The 18,860-nt window shown below is 36.3% G+C and overlaps 1 protein-coding gene across 1 annotated transcript in view; it reads left to right on the top strand.

Moving 5' to 3' along the window:
• LOC150082098 (ras-related protein Rab-30-like) overlaps positions 1–16,428 on the top strand; it is a 58,752-nt gene extending 42,324 nt beyond the window's left edge. The window contains exons 4-5 of the mRNA XM_090379966.1: positions 9,041–9,224; positions 16,171–16,428. Coding sequence (XP_090236092.1) covers positions 9,041–9,224; positions 16,171–16,427 — 441 coding nt within the window. The 3' untranslated portion in view covers position 16,428. The remainder of the gene's footprint in view (positions 1–9,040; positions 9,225–16,170) is intronic.
• Positions 16,429–18,860: the final 2,432 nt, after the last annotated feature.

The raw sequence follows: 18,860 nt of genomic DNA, 5'->3' as shown, positions 1-18,860 counted from the left end.
GTTCAGTTCTCAGTTATGGTTTTCTTTATGTCCTCAACATCCTGAAATCTCTTTCCTTTGAGAGCAGTTTTCACCTTGAGAAAGAGGAAGAAGTCCCCTGGTGCTTGATTGGGAGAGTAGAGTGGATGGTTGATCTGTATAATGCCATGTTTTGTCTGAAATGTCTGAAAGTGCAGAATGAATGGAGCATTGTCATGCAACAAGGACCGGCTGCCTTTCTCTCAAAATTGTGGCTTTACTTGGGAAATGTACTTCAATAGTCTTTGCAGCACCTGTATATAGAAAGCAGCATTGATTCTATCCTCTTCAGGTACAAATTCCTTGTGAATTACACCATTTGTTGAAAAAAATTATCAGCATCATCTTGATCCTGGACTTCTGTAAACAACTTTTGGCCTTGGGGATGATTTTGAAGTCCACTGCATGCTATGATGCTTCATCTCTGGATCATACTGAAACACCCAATGCTCATCTCCAATGACAATGCAGTCAAAGAAATTAGGATTGTCTTGACTATCCTAATTTCCTTGACTGCATTGTCATAGTCTAGATCAGTGGTGTCCCACCTGCGGGCCGGATCTGGCCCGCAAATAATTTTTATAAGGCCTGTGCAGAAAGTGAACTAAAACAGCATTGATCGCCACTGCGTATACAGGCATGCAAGCATCCAGCTCGACTGTATCAAACATGTACATGTGGTTCAGTGCAGTCATATGTATGCTAAATACAGTTATGTATTTTAATATAGCTTGTTCATTGCATTGAATTAATTATTAATTTGTATTAAATTAAAAAAAAATCATTCTTAAAAATGTTCCAGAAGGGGAAAATCTACTTGGAGTGTCGTGTTTTGATCCAAGGTGGACTGAAGACTATTTCTTCGTTGATTACCACGAAAAAGCAGTGTTTTTGCTATGTCAGGAGATTGTGAATTTTTAAAGAATATGATTTAAAACGACACTGATTCCAATCATAAATCTTATGATCAACATAAAGGAGTGCTGCGAAAAGAAGTGTTCAAAGTTACAAAACGAATTAAGAAAGCAACAAAACATACTGAAAACGTATCAGTCAAGAAATTTATCTGCTGTACGTGCCAGTTATCAAGTTGCACATTTGATCGCTTTTGAAAGTAAACTGTTCAGTGATGGTGAATTTGTTAAGCATTGTTTGTTAAAAGTTGTGGAAGAAATTTGTCCGGAGAAACGAACGATGATACAAGACATTATTTGTCTCGACAAACAATTATGGGAAGAGTAGAAGATATTGGAAAGAATTTGTTTGAACAACTTTTGGAAAAAAAAAATTTTAGTGTGGCACTGAATGACAATACTGATGTAAATGACACAGCCCAACTCCTCATCTTCATACATGGAATTAATGATAATTTTGTACCAGTTGAAGATTTAGCTGCTACAGAGTATGCATGGAACAACTACAGGTGAAAATATTTTTTAAAATTTTTGCCAATCTATTGAAAAGTTAGGATTAAAAATTAAAAACCTGTTAAGCATCATAACTGGCAGTGCAAAAAATATGATTGGTAAAAACATGGGGCTTGTGGGTAGAATAACTAAGAAAATGATAGATATCAGAGCTGAAACTGAATGTTTCAATGCTGAAAAAGGGAAACCAACAAAACAACTATCAAATATGAAGTGGCTGTTTGATCTTGCAATTCATGCATACATTTCTAGTCATTTAAATGCTCTTAATCTAAAACTACAAAGGAAAGGAAAATTGGTGTGATTTGTTTGGTGACATCAAATCATTTCAGAATAAGTTATTATTTAAATCCCAGTTGAGCAAGACAGTTTAGTTCACTTTGAATGTTGTACTGAGCTAAAGGAGAAACACATTTCCAAAGAATCATTGCCTTTCGTTATTACAATTACTTTTTGGCAAGTTTGAAAGTCGATTTTTTGATATAAAATCCCATGAAAAAACATAAGCTTTTGTTTGAGAACCCATTTACTTCTATGGCTGAAAACTACAATCCCAGATTGCAACTTGAAATTATTGACCTTCAAGCCAAAATATGATTCAAAAATAAGTATATAGACTGCAAAAATTAACTATTTGAATTCTACAAGGCTTTCCCATCTGAAGATTTTCCACTAATAAAAGAAAATGCCATGAAAATGGCTACCTTGTTCGGATCAATATATGTTTGCAAGCAGATTTTTTCACTCGTAAAATCAAATAAATATTTAAAAAGAAACACAATAACAGGTGAGCATTTTTTTTTTTTTTTTAATGAAAACCCCAAACACAGGTATTAGAACCTATAGTATCGTGCAGGAATTGGAGGTTGAGAAGACGAAAAAAGACATTTGTTGACATTAGACTTGGACTTCTGTAAAATTCACTGTAATTTTCAGGAAATATGTATGAAGGAAGGTTTTGGGGGCACTGCCCCAGACATGGGAAAAATATTCCATGGTAGGGCAGATTTGCGATTTGTACAGAGTTAACAGCTGTTTTGGAAGAAAAGTAATGCCGAGAGCCAAAGAGAAAACAAAGTTTTTTTAGATGCAGAGGAAGCAATATTTGAAATGTGCTTGTGCCAAGAGGGATTAGAAGTCAGGGTAATCCCCCAAAGAGATATATCATCTTGCCTAGAAATTGGAGTGTCGCCAAAGATAAACATAGGAGCAGAAGAACCCTTTTGCAAGATATAAAACAGGACTGAGTTTTAGAAGGATTGAGCTCAACTAAGTTGTCTTTGCCCCACTGGAGATCGGCATTTAAGGAATTGGTAGCGGATATTCGAGAAGTTGAAGCTGATTGAGCAAGGCAAGGTTTCTCAAACTAGAAAGTGGAATGCAATGTGCTATCATCAGCAAAACTATGGATAGGATTTTCGATTAATGAAAGAAGGTAATTAATATACAAGAGGAAAAGAATGTAGGGAAAGAACTGAACCTTTGGGGACACCAGCATTAGTACTGAAGTTAGAAGACAGAGTGCCATCTACCATCACCCTCCGTGAGCGATCAGAGAGAAAACTGGATAACCAATTACAAAGAACAGTTGGCAAACCATAAGATGGAAGCTTGTTTAGAAGATCTTTATACCAAACATGATCGAAAGCCCTTGAGATGTCAAGAGCAACTGCCTGTGTTTCACCGAACTTTTCTATTTAATTTGTCCATAAATTGGTAACACAGGCCAAAATATCACTATGGATCGACACTGGCAAACATTGATCAGATGGAAGGTTTCTAAATAGTTTAAGAGTTGACAGTTAAGCGATTTCTCCATTACTTTAGAAAGAGTAGAAGTAATTGAATGGGAGGGATTTGTCACCCTTTTTAGGGACTGGCTGGATATGAGCAAATATACAAACAAAAGGAAAAAACACCTTTGCAATAAGGAAGTGAATAAAGGTAGCATAGAACAGGAGTAAGTTCAGGTTTTGAGAACAAGTGGAGAAATACCATCAGGATCTGGAACTCCATCAAGAAATACCATCAGGACATAATCTTCATTATATATTGAGATTGGCATCACAAATTTTCAACCAAATTTTGAATAATTATTTAAAAATATCCAGCCTCAATCATCTCATTAAATGTTAAATTTTGTCCAGTAAATATTGTGTATTGTACTTAATAAAATTTCGCTTATTTCAATTTTAGGTTTATCATTATATTTATTTATTCACCTTAATATTGAAAAGCAGTGATCCTCTCCAGGTTGTAAATTTTCTAAAATGAGCATTTAAAAGCAAAAGTAAAGTATTTTTTTTTTTAAACAATAGTGAAGTAGTTCAAACATAAACAAAAGTAAAGTATTTGAAAAAAACAAACAAAAATCATATTTTTATAATTTTGATCAAATCTAAAAAATAAATCACTGACAGATTTGTTGCACATAAGTGCTGGGAATTTGCATTTTTTATATATAGCTTGAAAAGAAAAAAATGGTAAAGTGAAAATAGAAATTTCCTTTTACGAGTAACAAGATATAGAAAATGTGACAGTTTTTTTCTCGAATCACTCTGTGCGGCCTGCGAAAACAAATCTAACTTTGAATATGGATCCCGTACAGGAAAAGGTTTGGACACCACTAGTCTAGATGAAGTATTTGCATGATGACACTCTGTTGATTTTGCTTATCCATGACAGTTTTTAAATTCTGTACAATGGGATCAACTGATGATGTTACCAATGTTGAATTCTAAATGGGAAGCCTTCAGGGACTTAATTTTGGAGACTACTAGGCTTTTCATTCCAACTAAGAAATACTGTTCAAGGTTTAGGCCTAAATGGATGTCAGATGAATTAATGAGGCTCGTGGCAGAGGAGAAGAAGAAGAATGTATGAGATGCATATAAAGTATCAGGTGACACAAGACTATGGCAGGTATAAACTAGTCTGTAATCAAGTCACAAAGGAGGTTAGGCAGGCGAAGGCAGATTACGAGAAATCTTTGGCAAAGGATGCAAAGAAAAACAGCAAAGTTCTTTACTTATGTAAACTCTAGGAAAGGGATGAATCAGATTGGACTACTTAACGTAGATGGGTTGACTATGATGATAATGCTCAGGTAGCTGATAAACTGAATGAGTATTTTGCATCTACATTCGCACATGAGGAGTCATTCAATGAGGGAAGTGCCAGAAGTTTATGAAATGCTAACAGGGAACTAAGTGATTTTGTAATAACTGAGAGAAAAGTAGAGGAGAAATTGTTGAAGTTAAACATAAGAAAGGCAACTGGAGTGGATGGGATCTATCCAGTTATATTAATGGAGGCAGCAAAGGAAGTAAGCAAACCCCCTATCCATAATTATGAGTGCTTCCTTGGACTCGGGGGAGGTCCCCATGGATGGAGATGTGTAAATGTGTCGCCAATTTACAAAGGGGAATCAAAGGGTGACATGAGTAATTACAGACCTTTTAGTTTAACTTCTGTTCCAGGGAAAATAATGGAATCACTGGTTAAAGAAGCATTGCAGGATCATCTAGACAGGACTGCAGTAATACTTAAGACACAGCATGGGTTTGTTAAAGGGAGGTCTTGTCTGACCAATTTGATTGGATACTATGATGTGGTCACAAAGGAACTGAATGCCAAAAATAATTTTGATATCATATACAGTCAGTCCTCGTATGGCACGATAGTTGTGTTCCTAGAAACCCTCGTGCAATGCAAAATCGTGCAATATAAATAACAGGCCTTATGGGAAAAATAGGGTTAGGTGCTGACCACCCAAGATTGAATACACATTTGTAACCAAAACATTATCAAACACAATAAATAATCGTAATAAGATACATATTTTATTACGACTATTACGTAATAAAAACTTGCTAATGGTTTTGCTTCTATCTTAATCAAACTTGTTCTTTGCTTGATTTTCTATCCAAACAGATGACAGAGGTTCCATCTCTTCCAGTTCTTTGTATCATGATCTAATGGATTTTATTACACTTTGAGTTGTTCCTGCTATGAAAGTTTTTATTTTCTAATCCTCGGCGTTGCCTCATTAAGGCCTGTAGCACGTGCAGTATCACATGGTCTTTCATTTTGCTCAGTGTTTCACAATTTCATATTTTTTCTCTATCCATAAGCCTTACTGTGGAAACAAATAATTTTTGACCCAGTCTGCCTCTGTTTATCGATATTGCTTTTCTTTTTCTCTCTGAATCTGTAGTGTCTTGACCAGGATGCTTCCTTTTAAGTATTTTACTCATTTTTGTTTGTGTATCAAGCGTGCCTCCTCAATTACAAATTGAGGAGGCACGCTTGATACACAAACAAAGCTGTGCACGTGTAGCAAATGAATAAACAACACCATAAAGACAGAGACACATCATTAACACCTCACTAGCTCACATTTTACTAAAGCACATTTCTGGGGGTTACTACCATAAAACAATAAAAACAATTTCCAGTTGCATTTCTGCTAGTGGAATCTGTTACTGTTAGTAAACTTGATCTAGCTGCATTTGCAATAATACCAATCGCTGGAATTGTGTGGGTTTTTACATTATTATGGTGAAATGTGTTCCCCTTCACTGATATGAAAAACATAAATACATTTTCAGAATCTTCTCTTCATTCCTATTGTGTTCTGCATTCGACTGCTATTTATTGTAAACACAGGGAATCGTGCATATGCGAATTCGGTTTGTGTTATACATGATATTGTTCCCCTCTTTATAAATTGTGTACGATCGAATTCATGTAGTGTAAACGTGTTATAAGAGGACTGACTGTACTTGGATTTCAGGAAAGCTTTTGATACTGTTGCACATGGATGACTACTGTACAAATTGGAGAGGTATGGCATTAAGGGTAAGTTGCTACAATGCATAAAAGGATGGTTGAGTGGGAGACAACAGAGTGGTAATCAATGGATACTGCTCTTCGTGAACAAATGTTATTAGTGGAGCTCCCCAGGATTTGGTGTTGGGCCCATTGTTGTTTTGTATATTTATCAATGATATTGATGAAGGTATATCAGGTTTAATGTCCAAGTTTGCAGATGATACAACAAAAGTTGGCAGGGTTGTTAAAGACAGTATGCTACTCCAACAAGATCTAGATAAGTTGGGAAAATGGGCTGAGAAGTGTCAACTCAAGTTTAACATTGACAAATGCAAAGTACTGCATGTGGGTAGCAATAACTGAAGAGAAACGTACCAACTATGTGGTACTACACTCAGGAAGTGGAAAGTGAAAAAGACCTGGTGGTAATTGTGCGGTCAAATATGAAGTTCGCTGAGCAGTGCAGATGGGCTGCTAGGGCAGGTCATGGAGTCAATGACTTGTCAATGATATATAGGAAATTTTGTTAGCAGGGACAGGGAGGTGATTATCACGTTATACTGTGTGGGGGGTCTGGAGGCCTCATTTTAGGAAGGATGTAGAGTTGCTAGAACGAGTAAAAAGAAGGGCAACAAGATTGGTGAGGGAAACAAAGGGGTGCTCTTACCAAGAAAGGCTTAAGTTCTGCAAATTTCAGCACCTGCGAGGTGATCTGATTGAGGTGTATAAGGCCTTGAATGGGTTGAGCAAGCTTGAATGCTGATGGGATTCTTCCTCTTGCTCAGACTAAGTACGTGAGGGGGCAGTTTCAAATTGAGGAAAGATAGTTGTAGAATAGATGTGCGGAAATTTGCCTTTAGCCAGCTGGTAGTTGATTGGTGAAACAGGCTTCCATCTTTTGTTGTGGAAGCTAATAGCCTAAATAAATTTAAGGCTGAGCTGGACAGGCATTTGGAATGAATGGCGGGATGAAATGGGAGGGTTTTTTTTTTTGGCTGATGCTGCATAAGCTTGCTTTCTTGCATCGTATGCCTCTACTAATGATAATGCTAATGAGGTTGTGCAGCACAAATTTTGCACAGACTTTCCTTTTCCCTAAATATTCATGCAGAATTTGACAAATCATTTCCTTATTCATATCCAAGTCATCAGCCATCATTCCAAGGGTCAAATGATTATCTCTTGCCACAATTCCCTGAACTTTTACAACTCTGTCTTCATTTCAAGAGATTGATGGATGCCCACTTCTTGGTTACCATATAAATCCTCACAGCTACCTTTGAATAACTTATTCCATTCAAACACTGGTACAATTTAATATACCATCACCATAAATAGTATTTAACATTTAATACATTTCTATTTCAGATTTTCCCACTTTAAGGAAATATTTGATATTCATTCGTTTTCCCATTGCAAAATAGTGTTGTTGTTATTTGGTTTTTAGGAGCATTAGCAACTAAGGCCACATTGCTCTGGGGATGTGCGGTGGTCATTCTCTGACCTTTCCGCATCCTCCGTATTTGGTGGTCACAGGTTCAAACACCAGTCTAATCAAGAAGCGTGTGCTACGCACTGCTGCTCCTGCTCACCTGACTACGGAGGCGCTTGAAAAATAGTGCCATGGCACATTAATACTACTGACAAAGCTGGTTGTCACTTGCAACCTCTCAGACTGCTGGACAATCTCTCTAGCACTGTCTGTTGGAAGAAGTTTCAACTACTACATTACCACTTCCATTTATTTTAAAACTCATTGAATGTGACCACAAACAGCACAAGTCCAGCAACTTTATTGCCACACCCCATATATGCAGGGTTCAGCTTTATAGTTATAGTGGCAAATGATGCAAGCTTATACAGCATTAGCCAAAAAAAAATAAATTAATAAATAAATAAAAGCCAACACTTCACATTTCATTTGTACATCCCTTCTAACAGTTTATTTTGTTCTTCCTTGAATTTATTCAAACTACCCACCTCCACAACACCAGATTGGAGTTTGTTCCAACAATCAACCTCCCTTTGGCTAAAGGCAAATTTCGACACATCTGACCTGCAACCATCCTTCCTTTTATCTAGTTTGTTGAGATCACTGCTGAAGTACAAGCAATAAGATGCCTTTTATAACCTTGGAGATTGGCCTTCATTGAGACTTAATTGTAAATTTACTTGTTACAGAAAATAATCTATAGGCTTTGATAGTCACAATTATTTTACTTATGCATACTTGTTTAATTAAACAGAATGCACATAGAAACATAGGCCATATTATTCATTCTGTAAACAGCAGCTCTGACTTGTTTTGGTAGCTACTGTATTGACGTAGATGTTGATTATGTTGTTCCTGTTACATTAAGAAAAGGAGGAGGTGGGAGGGATCAGGTGGAAAAGAATATTCTAATTTCATTCTTTTAAGCATCCCTGAACACAATCAAATTTAGATTGCAGTACTTAAAAATTTCTAATGTTGATGGACAGTTTTTAAGCCTAGTTTTATAATCTGCAGAAATGTTAGTAAAAGAAAACTTGTTTCTTTTTCTGGCTACAAAATGGCTGATCACTAATATTATTATATACAATAAAGTGAATGTTTCATCATGAATATTGGAGACTTTAATAACCTTTAAATTGAAATACATTAATACCAAAATGTTTTTGAGGCAATTGCCAATTTCATATAAGTTATTCACCATGAGATTATAGTAAATCTGTTTTTATTCTAAATTCAGTAGTATCTAATAAAATGATTTATTTTAAAGTTGCAGTTGTGGGACACAGCTGGTCAAGAAAGATTTCGTTCCATTGCCCAGAGTTATTATAGGAGTGCACATGCCTTAATTCTTGTTTATGATATATCTTCACAATCTTCCTTTGATTCCTTATCACTATGGATTAAGGAGACTGAACAGTATGCAAATCCTAAAGCTCTTAAAGCTCTTGTGGGTAAGTAGTTGTCTGATATCTTTCTTCTCTCTGTTAAAAACAAAAATGAAGTCTTTGAGATTTGAAATAAATATAAAGTTTTTTTTAAGCAGTGTCCATTAATTACCACTCTGTCTTCTCCCACTCAACCATCCTTTTATCCATTTTAGCAAATTGCCCTTAATGCCATACTGCTCCAACTTGTACAGTAGTCTTCCATGTGCAACAGTATCAAAAGCTTTCCTAAAATCCAAGTATAGGTCGACCATCACTAATCCGGTAATCTGGTTATACCGCTAATTCGGACATAATTTCCGCAAACGCACTTTCGAATTTCCCGGGTCGGCGCACCGACCTGCTGCTGCGTTGTTGATGCTGCGTTGGTTGCAGCATCAACTGTTGGTGCGAACTAGTAAACACTGGCAAGCCATTCCCACTTGTTTTTCTAAATTTATTATTATAACCTGCTCACATTTAGCCCCAGCCATGGTTCCAATGCTTAAAGGAAGTGCCTCTCGTGGTGTAAAGCACAAATACCATACATTGTCCATAACAGATAAAGTTGAACTTCTGAAAAAACTTGACAGCGGTGTGTCTGTGAGAAGTTTAACTCTGCTTAATTGTAAATTCCAGCAAATTCTCTCAGTTCCTCTTATTTTAGTAATTTTCTTTTAGCCATTCCTTTTTAGATTTTTTTTTTTTTTACAACACACTTGTACAAACTTGCGGAAAAACACAACACAATACGATGGATAATACAGCGTGCTAACGAACTTGTTTTCACAAAATTTCTAACAATATTGACAAACTTATTGTGATGTTTGAGAGTTAATTTTATCGTAATTAGTTTTATTGCAGCACTCGCCGCACGTGCAATAAACTAATCACAAACAACCTTCATATGTATGCCGTAATAGCATCACATGTATGTGGCCGACACGGCTTCTTAAGAAATAAAGTAACCAACATGTGGCCATGTTGGCCACATATATGCGACATAAAAAAGGCTTTTTTATATATATATATATATATATATATTTTTTTTTTTTTTAAGCGGAAAAACAACAAAACTGACATAATATTTATTTTAGAATTACTAATCAAATTATTTCCTAAATATTTTTTGGCCCCCGGGGAATTTTTTTCTTAAACTAGCTTGGCAGTCAACGTGTTAAAGGTAGAAGGAGGTGGTTAGCTGTTGGGTAAAATGTATGTGCTAAAATAACCACCAGTGATCTGGCAAACTCACTAATCCGGCACCCCACAGGTCCCTAATGCCAGATTAGTGATGGTCTACCTGTATATGATATCAAAATAACTTTTTGCATTCAGTTCCTTTGTGACCACATTATAGTATCCAATCAATACCAGTTTGGTCAGACAAGACTTCCCTTTAACAAGCCCATGCTGTGTCTGAACTATAACTGCAGTCTTGTCTAGATGATCCTGCAATGCTTCCTTAACCAGTGCCTCCATTAATTTCCTGGAACAGAAGTTAAACTAACAAGTCTGTAATTACTCATGTCACCCTTTGATTCCCCCTTTGTAAATTGGGGACACATTTGCACATCTCCATCCATGGGAACCTTCCCTGAGTCCAAGGAACCTTTCATAATTATAGCTAAAGGTTTGCTAACTTCCTTTGCTACTTCCTTTAATATAGCTGGATAGATTCCATCCACCCCAGGAGCCTTCCTTATGGTCAGTTTCAACAATTTCTCCTCCACTTTGCTCTCAGTTGTTGTTACAAAATCATTTAGCTCCCTGGCAGAGTTTGATAAACTTCTGGCATTCACCTCCCTGAATAACTCCTCATGTGTGAATGTAGATGCAAAATACTCATTCAGTTTGTCAGCTACTGCAGCAGGTGCATCAACAATCGAACCATCAATGTCAAGTGGACTAATCTGATTCATTCCCTTTCTTCTAGAGTTTACATAAGTAAAGAAGTCTTTACTTATGTAAACTTGCATTATTTGCCAAAGATTTCTCGTAATCTGCCTTTGCGTGTCTAATGTTCTTGATGACTTGACTATCTTATATCTACCATAGGCATCTGTATCTCCTGATAATTTATATGCGTCCCATGAAATTTTCTTTTCTGCCACGAGTTTCACTAGGTCATCTGACATCCATTTAGGTCTAAATATGGATGTCAGAACAGTATTTCTTAATTGGTATGAAAAGCCTAGTAGCTTCCAAGATTAATACCTTGAATGATTCCCATTTAGAATTTGCTGTTGGTAATATCATCAGTTGGTCCCACTGTATAGAATTTAAATAATCTCTGAGACCACTGTAGTCACTTTTAAGAAAGCAAAAACCCTTCCCTTTACCCTTGATCGTAGTGACATCTTTAAGTAAATCCGACATCAGTACATTGTGATCACTGTCATCTAGTTGTTCCTTTATCTGCAGATGCTTAATGCATTCTTAGTTATTTATTAAGGGAGGAAAAACACTCTTTAGGTGTTCATTTACTCAAGATTTTCACACATCAAATTGAGAAGTGTACAACTTGATAAAATAAGATAGCTGCCACAATTTATACATCCCACCTACTAAGAACCTCAGTATTTTCAGCCCAATCCAAATCAAATATGCAGTATACTCCTGCATATCCAGATGGTAATTTTTTTTTTTGTCATCTGCCATTTTGTAAAGAGATGTTACCAACCCTATTATAGATACCACTGACTGAGGAACTCTTGTTTATAAGAAAAGCAAATTCATCAGGCTGTGCAATGGAACATTTTCATTTTAATTCACTACCTTGAAACAAGGAGGTTGCTAAATTATAAGTACCACACACTTAGAACTTTGGTATTTACAGTGAAATGCAGGCCGCTGTAGCCGAGTGGGCAGGAGCGGGAGTGCAGTAGCACATGCTCTTTGAGTAGATCGGGGTTCAAGCCCCTGACTGCTGAATACGGTCGATCTGCCAACCCGCACTGGACCAGCGTGGCAGATTATGGTCCATTTTCCCTCAGCATGAATTGTTGAGGAGGCTTCCATGCTGCAGTGGGTTGATAATGGCTGCACTTTACTGTTTTTTTTTTTTTTTTTTTTTACATACCAAATTCACATCACAAGTGAGGGTCTATCAGACGTTCATATCACCCCTCATATTACAAGTGAAAAATATGAAAACATTCGTGGTGGAATGTTTCCGGATCACTGCTGCTGCCATCACCCTTTTAGGAATTGGTGTTTACAGTCAGATCATACCAAATTTATAGTACATGAATTTTAAAAACTGCATACTTAGAATTTTGATGTTTACAGTTCAGTTCTGTCAGATTTATAGCACATAAGAGGATATCCTGTGGTAACCAGATGGGAAGGTTTTTATTTCAATCTGAAATGAAAACCCCCATCTGGATATTTTTATTTCTTATTTGGATTTTTTTTTTTTTTTCCCTAAACACAAGAGGTATTAGAACCTATAGTACTTAGTACTGTGCATGGGCTGTATATTGAGTAGATGAAAGAAGATACTTGTCGACATTAGACTTGAATTTCTCTAGATTGCAATTTTCAGTAAACACTTATGTAGTAAGGTTTTTCCAGAAAACGAAAGTTGAATGAATAAATGAGGAAGAAGAAAAGTTGCTTCTGTGAGTTTGAAGTTGGACAGTAAAAGGATATTAACTGGTTGCAGCATGTGTTCGGACTGCTTTGAAAGAGAGAGGGAATTATAAAAGTTGATTCAGAAGAACAGTTCCCATGGAAGTATCTATAGAAAAGACATGCAGCAGAAACAGAAAGTGTACGAGACAGAGTGGAGAAACACTGTCAGAGATGAGTCGTTAATTAACATAACTTCCCTCTTTTCAATAGAATTTAGAAGCCTGAGAAAGGTTTTGGGTGCAACACCCCAGATGTGGGAACAATGTTCCATGGTAAGGTGGATTTGCAGTATGTACAGAATGAACAGCTGTTTGGAAATGCTGAGAGTGAAAGAGAAAACCAGGTTTTTTAGATGCAGAGGAAGCAATATTTGTAATGTGCTTATGCCAAGAGGGATTAGAAGTCATGATAATCCCCAATAGAGAGATATGATCTTGCCTCATGTGAATCAGATGTTCAAGTGCTCTGCCCCATCAGACGGTGTCAAAGTCGACCATAATAGCTAGTTCAAATTTGGATTTAGAATTTACAATGTGCAAGACAAAGTCAGACACGGCCTCCTCTCAAGAATGACCTGGGGTGAAGCCATATTGACAGGCAGAAAAGAGATTTTGTTGTTGAAACAGAGCTGTTAGTCGAAGAGCCATAAGCCGCTCCAAGATCTTCCCAAGATTAGCAAGCAGTCCAATTGGTCTGTAGGCACATGGATTTCAGGCAGGCTTATCTGGCTTTTTGATAACATGGAGCAAAGAAACCTTCCAAACAGAGGGAAAGATGCCTTCCATGATTCATTTATTGAAGAGCAAGAGCAAGTAGAGAGGTCTTAATTTTAACAGCCAGAGAATGAACACATATTCAATCATATCCATTCCTGGACACTTCTTTACGTTGATCTTCTTGACCACCGAGGTAAGTTCCTCTAAAGTAAATGGCTTGGTACATTCTTCATTGGTGTACTTGTTATTTGCCTCCTCAATTGCCATTTGCTCTGGGAATCTTCAGAAGGGTTATCCATAGGAAAAAGTTTTCAAGAATTTGGTTGATAGTCTGTCCAGACAGAGGTTTCGTGAGTCTCAGTGGTAACAGTGCCGAGAACATCAGAGATAAATGTTCTCTCCTGAGCTACCTTGTACATGAGCACCCATGGGTTTTTGCTGTTGGATTCTTTTACAAAGACAGTCCAGGTTTCACTTTTTCTCGTTGCAATTGCTTTACTAAAGGCATTCTTTTTGGCAATGTGGTCATTATATAATCACATAACGTCATCAGCAGGCCAGTCGCGGTGTCGCTGATATAACCGTCGAGCTTCGTGAACTGATTGGCGAAGAGTAGTAAGGTCCTGGGACCACCAGGAGAGGACTTTAGAGTGGATGGTCTTCTTCTTTGCTGATTTATAGGAGGCTTTGATAAGAGACTGTTGAATAAGTTCAGATAGATTTTCTGCAGAAGTTAAGCTGAAGCTGTCTGGAGGGTTTGATGGAAAGTCATTAGTGATAGAGGCATCAGAAGAGTCCCAATCAACAGTTTTTGTGCAGAACCGGACAAAGTCTGGTGTTCTAGGTGAGTTGCAGTTGGTAGGTGCATCGACAGAGATGTGGAACACAATGGCTGTGATCACTGAGTGCCCAATCTGGGATTGTAACCCAGTCGCTGATGCGCGAATTTAAGTCACTGGTGGAGTGCACTCTATTTATTACAGGGGATATTCAGGGATATTCATGAGTTGTTGTGGCAGATCCCAGGGTTTCCCCCATAAGCCGCTATTGTACTTCTTGTGTTGAAGCTTATGCCAAAACCGGCCAATTGTATGCAGTGTTGGACGTGTAAGTGTTATGATGTGTTCTGTTGTTATGTTATCGGCCGGTGCCTGGCTCTTAGCAGGTAAGAAGCAGTAACATCTGGTCACTACGTCCCCATCCCCGCCACGTGGAGGCGGCCAGGATCAATTATCTCCTGCTGGGCAAGCCCAGGGCATAACACCTGAGAGTGCCCGAAAAAGAGAATGAAGTGGAAAAGGAGGAATACAGAGGGAGAAGTTTGGGATCTGGGGAGGTAAATGGACAGAATAGAGGAGAATCAACAGAGGGACTCTCCAATAGTTAGAAGTGAGAAGAAGTAAAGCAAGAATAAAGTAGGAAGAAGTGGAGAAGTGGACTAACTTCTCTAACCATGGAGACCTATCTCATGGAAAATCCCATCCTAGGAACTAGGATCAGCAAAACATCTTAATTTACAGTTTGCCTAACCCCTTGTAGGCAGAACGTCTTCAGTTGTTGAAGAAATAATTGATCTTCTAACAAAAAACACAGTGAAAGCAAATTCCATGAATTCTGAAAAGCTCCACAGAAAGACACTATGTGCAATATGTACAATATCCTCTTCTTCAGGAACACAGCAGAATATACACTATGTACAGATTCGTCCAATGTAATGCCAGGGTAGTGCCATAACCTGGCCCAATAAATAAAATGTCTCAGGGTTAACGCAAAAGTAATATACATGTCCAAATCCTAGATGAGCTCACATTAGGCAGGATTCAAAATTATGTTTTAAAAAGTTCTTGCCTAAATACAAGCTCACTCTATTTATTACAATGTAATTTAGGGCTAGAGCCTTGGGTTATGAAAGAAGTTAACTTATGTACAAGTTAGTGCAATAGCATCATTTCTGTACATAGCCAACTACTTAAGTAGTTATGAATTGGCACCATATATCTTATACTGTGTAACACTTCACCATAGGAGAAGACCATTGTTACTTATTCTTGGTGGCACCACCACCCATACGGCACCGTTTCAGAGCTTATTGGCTCCTTGTCAGTGGATGGGCAGGTACCCTGGTGTTGCAATGGTGACAACCCAGTTGCGAAGTATAACTCCACAACGTGAGAGATGCTTGATGGCATAAGGTAATTTAGATTATGATGTAATTTAGGGTGTAACAATAGTCTTCTCATATGGTGAAGCATTACTTATTTGGGGTAGTGCAATATCATGGTAACTCATGAAGTTATTCACAATATGAGATATACTTAAATGGTGTCAATTCGTAACTACTTAAGTAGTTGGCTACGTACAGAAATGATGCTATTGCACTAACTTGTATGTAAGTTTCCACTATATTTATTTGATGATAATTCATATTGTATATTTCTTACATATAAGAATTCAATATTTGCAAAAATAGTGGGGGAAAATAAGAAAATGAACTTTTTTTTAACTTGAAAATATTCTATAAGTATCAATATGTAATATTTTTATATTTAATACGTGAGTTAAAGGGCATAATAATATTTTCTTTGGGCTACTTTTCATTTTCTTCCTCTCTGTTGTAATAGGAAATAAGACAGATCGAGAAGATTGTGTCATTCCCCGGGATGTCGGAGAAGAATTTGCAAAACTACATAATATGTATTTTATTGAGACATCAGCTAAGGCAGCTAAAAATGTAGATGAACTTTTTATAGAAATAGCAGTAAGGCTCTCTGAAGAAGCTAAAACATGTCAAAATCAAGATAGGCCTGCATCAGAAGAAATTCTTGTGAAGAATGAGCCCAAGGAAAATTCTGATCAGAGTTGCTGTAAATTTTCATAAAGTGGCCGGCCCTAAGTTTGCAAAAAAAAAAAGAGAAAAAAAAGGCTCATATTAACAGCAATTATTCTACATTTAGTCATTGTATTCAAAATATATGCACTCCACTGTGATAATTTCTCTAATACTATAGTAATTTAATTACACAAAAAAAGTGTAAGAGGAAGTGTTAGCATTGGCAAAGAATCCTTAGGAAATTGTAGTTAGTATATGAAAATAGTGGTGTGGTAGTAGACCATCATTTTATTGTATACGCATTACCATCCAGTATTTTTAGAATTGGTTTTTAAGTTTAGCGATGTGATACTTTACAGTTTATATTAGTCACGGCCGACCGGGCTAGCCGAGTGGGTAAAGTACCTGCCCGGCAACCCAAAGGTCGCGGGTTCGATTCCCGCCTCGGGCTTGGATCAAAGTACTGCAAAAACCTTGGGAGGTGCAATATGGCCACAGATGCCGATGCGCCAACAACTACCAAATCAATCAATCAATCAATCAATCAATCAATATATTAGTCACCTAGGTTGTCTTTTCAAAGAAATGTTTTACATTTGAGAGGAAGCATTTAAGTTAGTTATTTTTAATAATTTTGTGTGCATTTTATTAGTTTTATATATTATAATTGAAGTTTTTAGATATTAAAAATGAAGCTTTTTAGACCTTACTCCAATATGTATAGTAATATGGAGTAGTGTGGTAACCTTCATGGTTCTCAGTACAATTTGCTCATTTCACTTCTTCCTCTCTGTTATACACAACCCTGCTTTTCAGGGCTGGTCACCATAATAATCAGGCATAGAATATAAGGGTCTAAATTAGCATTGCTGATTGCATTATCAGTGACCACATCTCAGGTATATTGTCTTTTTTTTTTTTTTTTCAAAAAATGCACTTGTTTCTAATGGATGCCATTAATTTGCTCTTGGGTAATTTTTATAGGGAATTGTTCAATTATTGCACTAATAACTTCTGTATTGATAAAAGTTATTCTTTGAAAGTAGTAATTGCAACTGTTTATATCCATAGCAATTAATAATGATGAGCCAGCATGGCATTAATCAAATTAATAAGGCATTTATTTATTAGCAGCACAAACGAGATGGATAAAAGTGGTCCAAGATAATAAAGCGCTTAAAATCTGCATTGGTATTATTAAATTTATTTCCAAATTGGAAATGCATACATAACAGGGTCAAAGTTGTCATGGTATTTTCTTACCAATTCTTCAGTGACTGCAAAGACAGAATTAAAGGTTATTATTATGGAATTCTTAAATTTTTTTAGTAGAATTAAAAAGTTTTAATAAATCAAACTAAGATCTAATTCAAAGAATTTTCTTTAAAGGTTAATTTTTATATAGTAAATAACAATAATACATTAACACATACCAGCTGTCTTTGCAATATCACCTTCACAAAAGATCACTTCAGTCACAAGAACTTGTTGATTTGTTTATGGTGGTGTTTCTCAAATGGTGTTCTGAAGAACCCTGGGGTTCTGTGAAATTTAAGTGCAGGTTCTGCCAGAAAAATGTTAATTTTTATTGTATTTATTAAACATGATTTTTTTTAAAATTAGTAATAAAGTTGATCTCAATTTTATTAAGAGTGTTATTATTTTTATCCATACTTATTTTGATTTATGTATATTATGTAAGAATACTATTGGGATGGAATTCTGTAATTTTTTAAAGATTATGAAAGTTCTGTGGCTAAATTAAATTGGGAAACATTGGTTTATAGGTGAAACATATACTGTACTGTGGTTTACTTAATCTTGTTACCAGACGATTTGGTGGAAAGAGGGAATCTTTCATAGTCTCAATCCCGGGGTTTTTGTGCTCCAAGGGTATCATTGCAGGTTTCGGCATTATGAGTAATGGGGGACGGGACGTTGATGCACATTTGAGTATATGTAATAAAAATTAAATAAATATAAATAAAAATTGTTTAAATTAAAATAGAACAGAATAAGACAAAATTAAATAAATGAGCTAAATTATTTATATTATATAATCTAAATTTAAATTATTTAATCTAAATTGTCTTATTCTTAATAATGACACCCTTAGAGCACAAATAAACCCTGGGATTGAGACTATAAAAGATAGGCTCTTTCCACCAAAGCACCAAGTAATGAGATTAAGAAAACCACGGTATATATAAGTTTCACCCATAAACGAATCAACAGGTTCTTGTCACCAAATGATATTTTGTAATGGTGATATTGTAAAGACAGCTGGTAAATGTTTGTATTTTTGTTATTTACTATAATTAACCTTAAAACAAAATTCTTCAAATTAGATCTTTGTTTGATTTACTAAAACTTTTAGTTACTGTCTTTGCAGTCATGTTTGACCCTGTTATGTATATATTTCCAATTTGGAAATAAACATAATACCAACATACATTTTGAGTGCTTTATTATCTTCAAACA

This window comes from Mastigoproctus giganteus, chromosome 8 (genome assembly GCF_048544385.1).
Source record: "Mastigoproctus giganteus isolate SK-2022 chromosome 8, ASM4854438v1, whole genome shotgun sequence".
NCBI classification, from domain to species: Eukaryota; Metazoa; Arthropoda; class Arachnida; order Uropygi; family Thelyphonidae; genus Mastigoproctus; species Mastigoproctus giganteus.
This window is presented reverse-complemented; position numbering and strand designations above follow the sequence as displayed.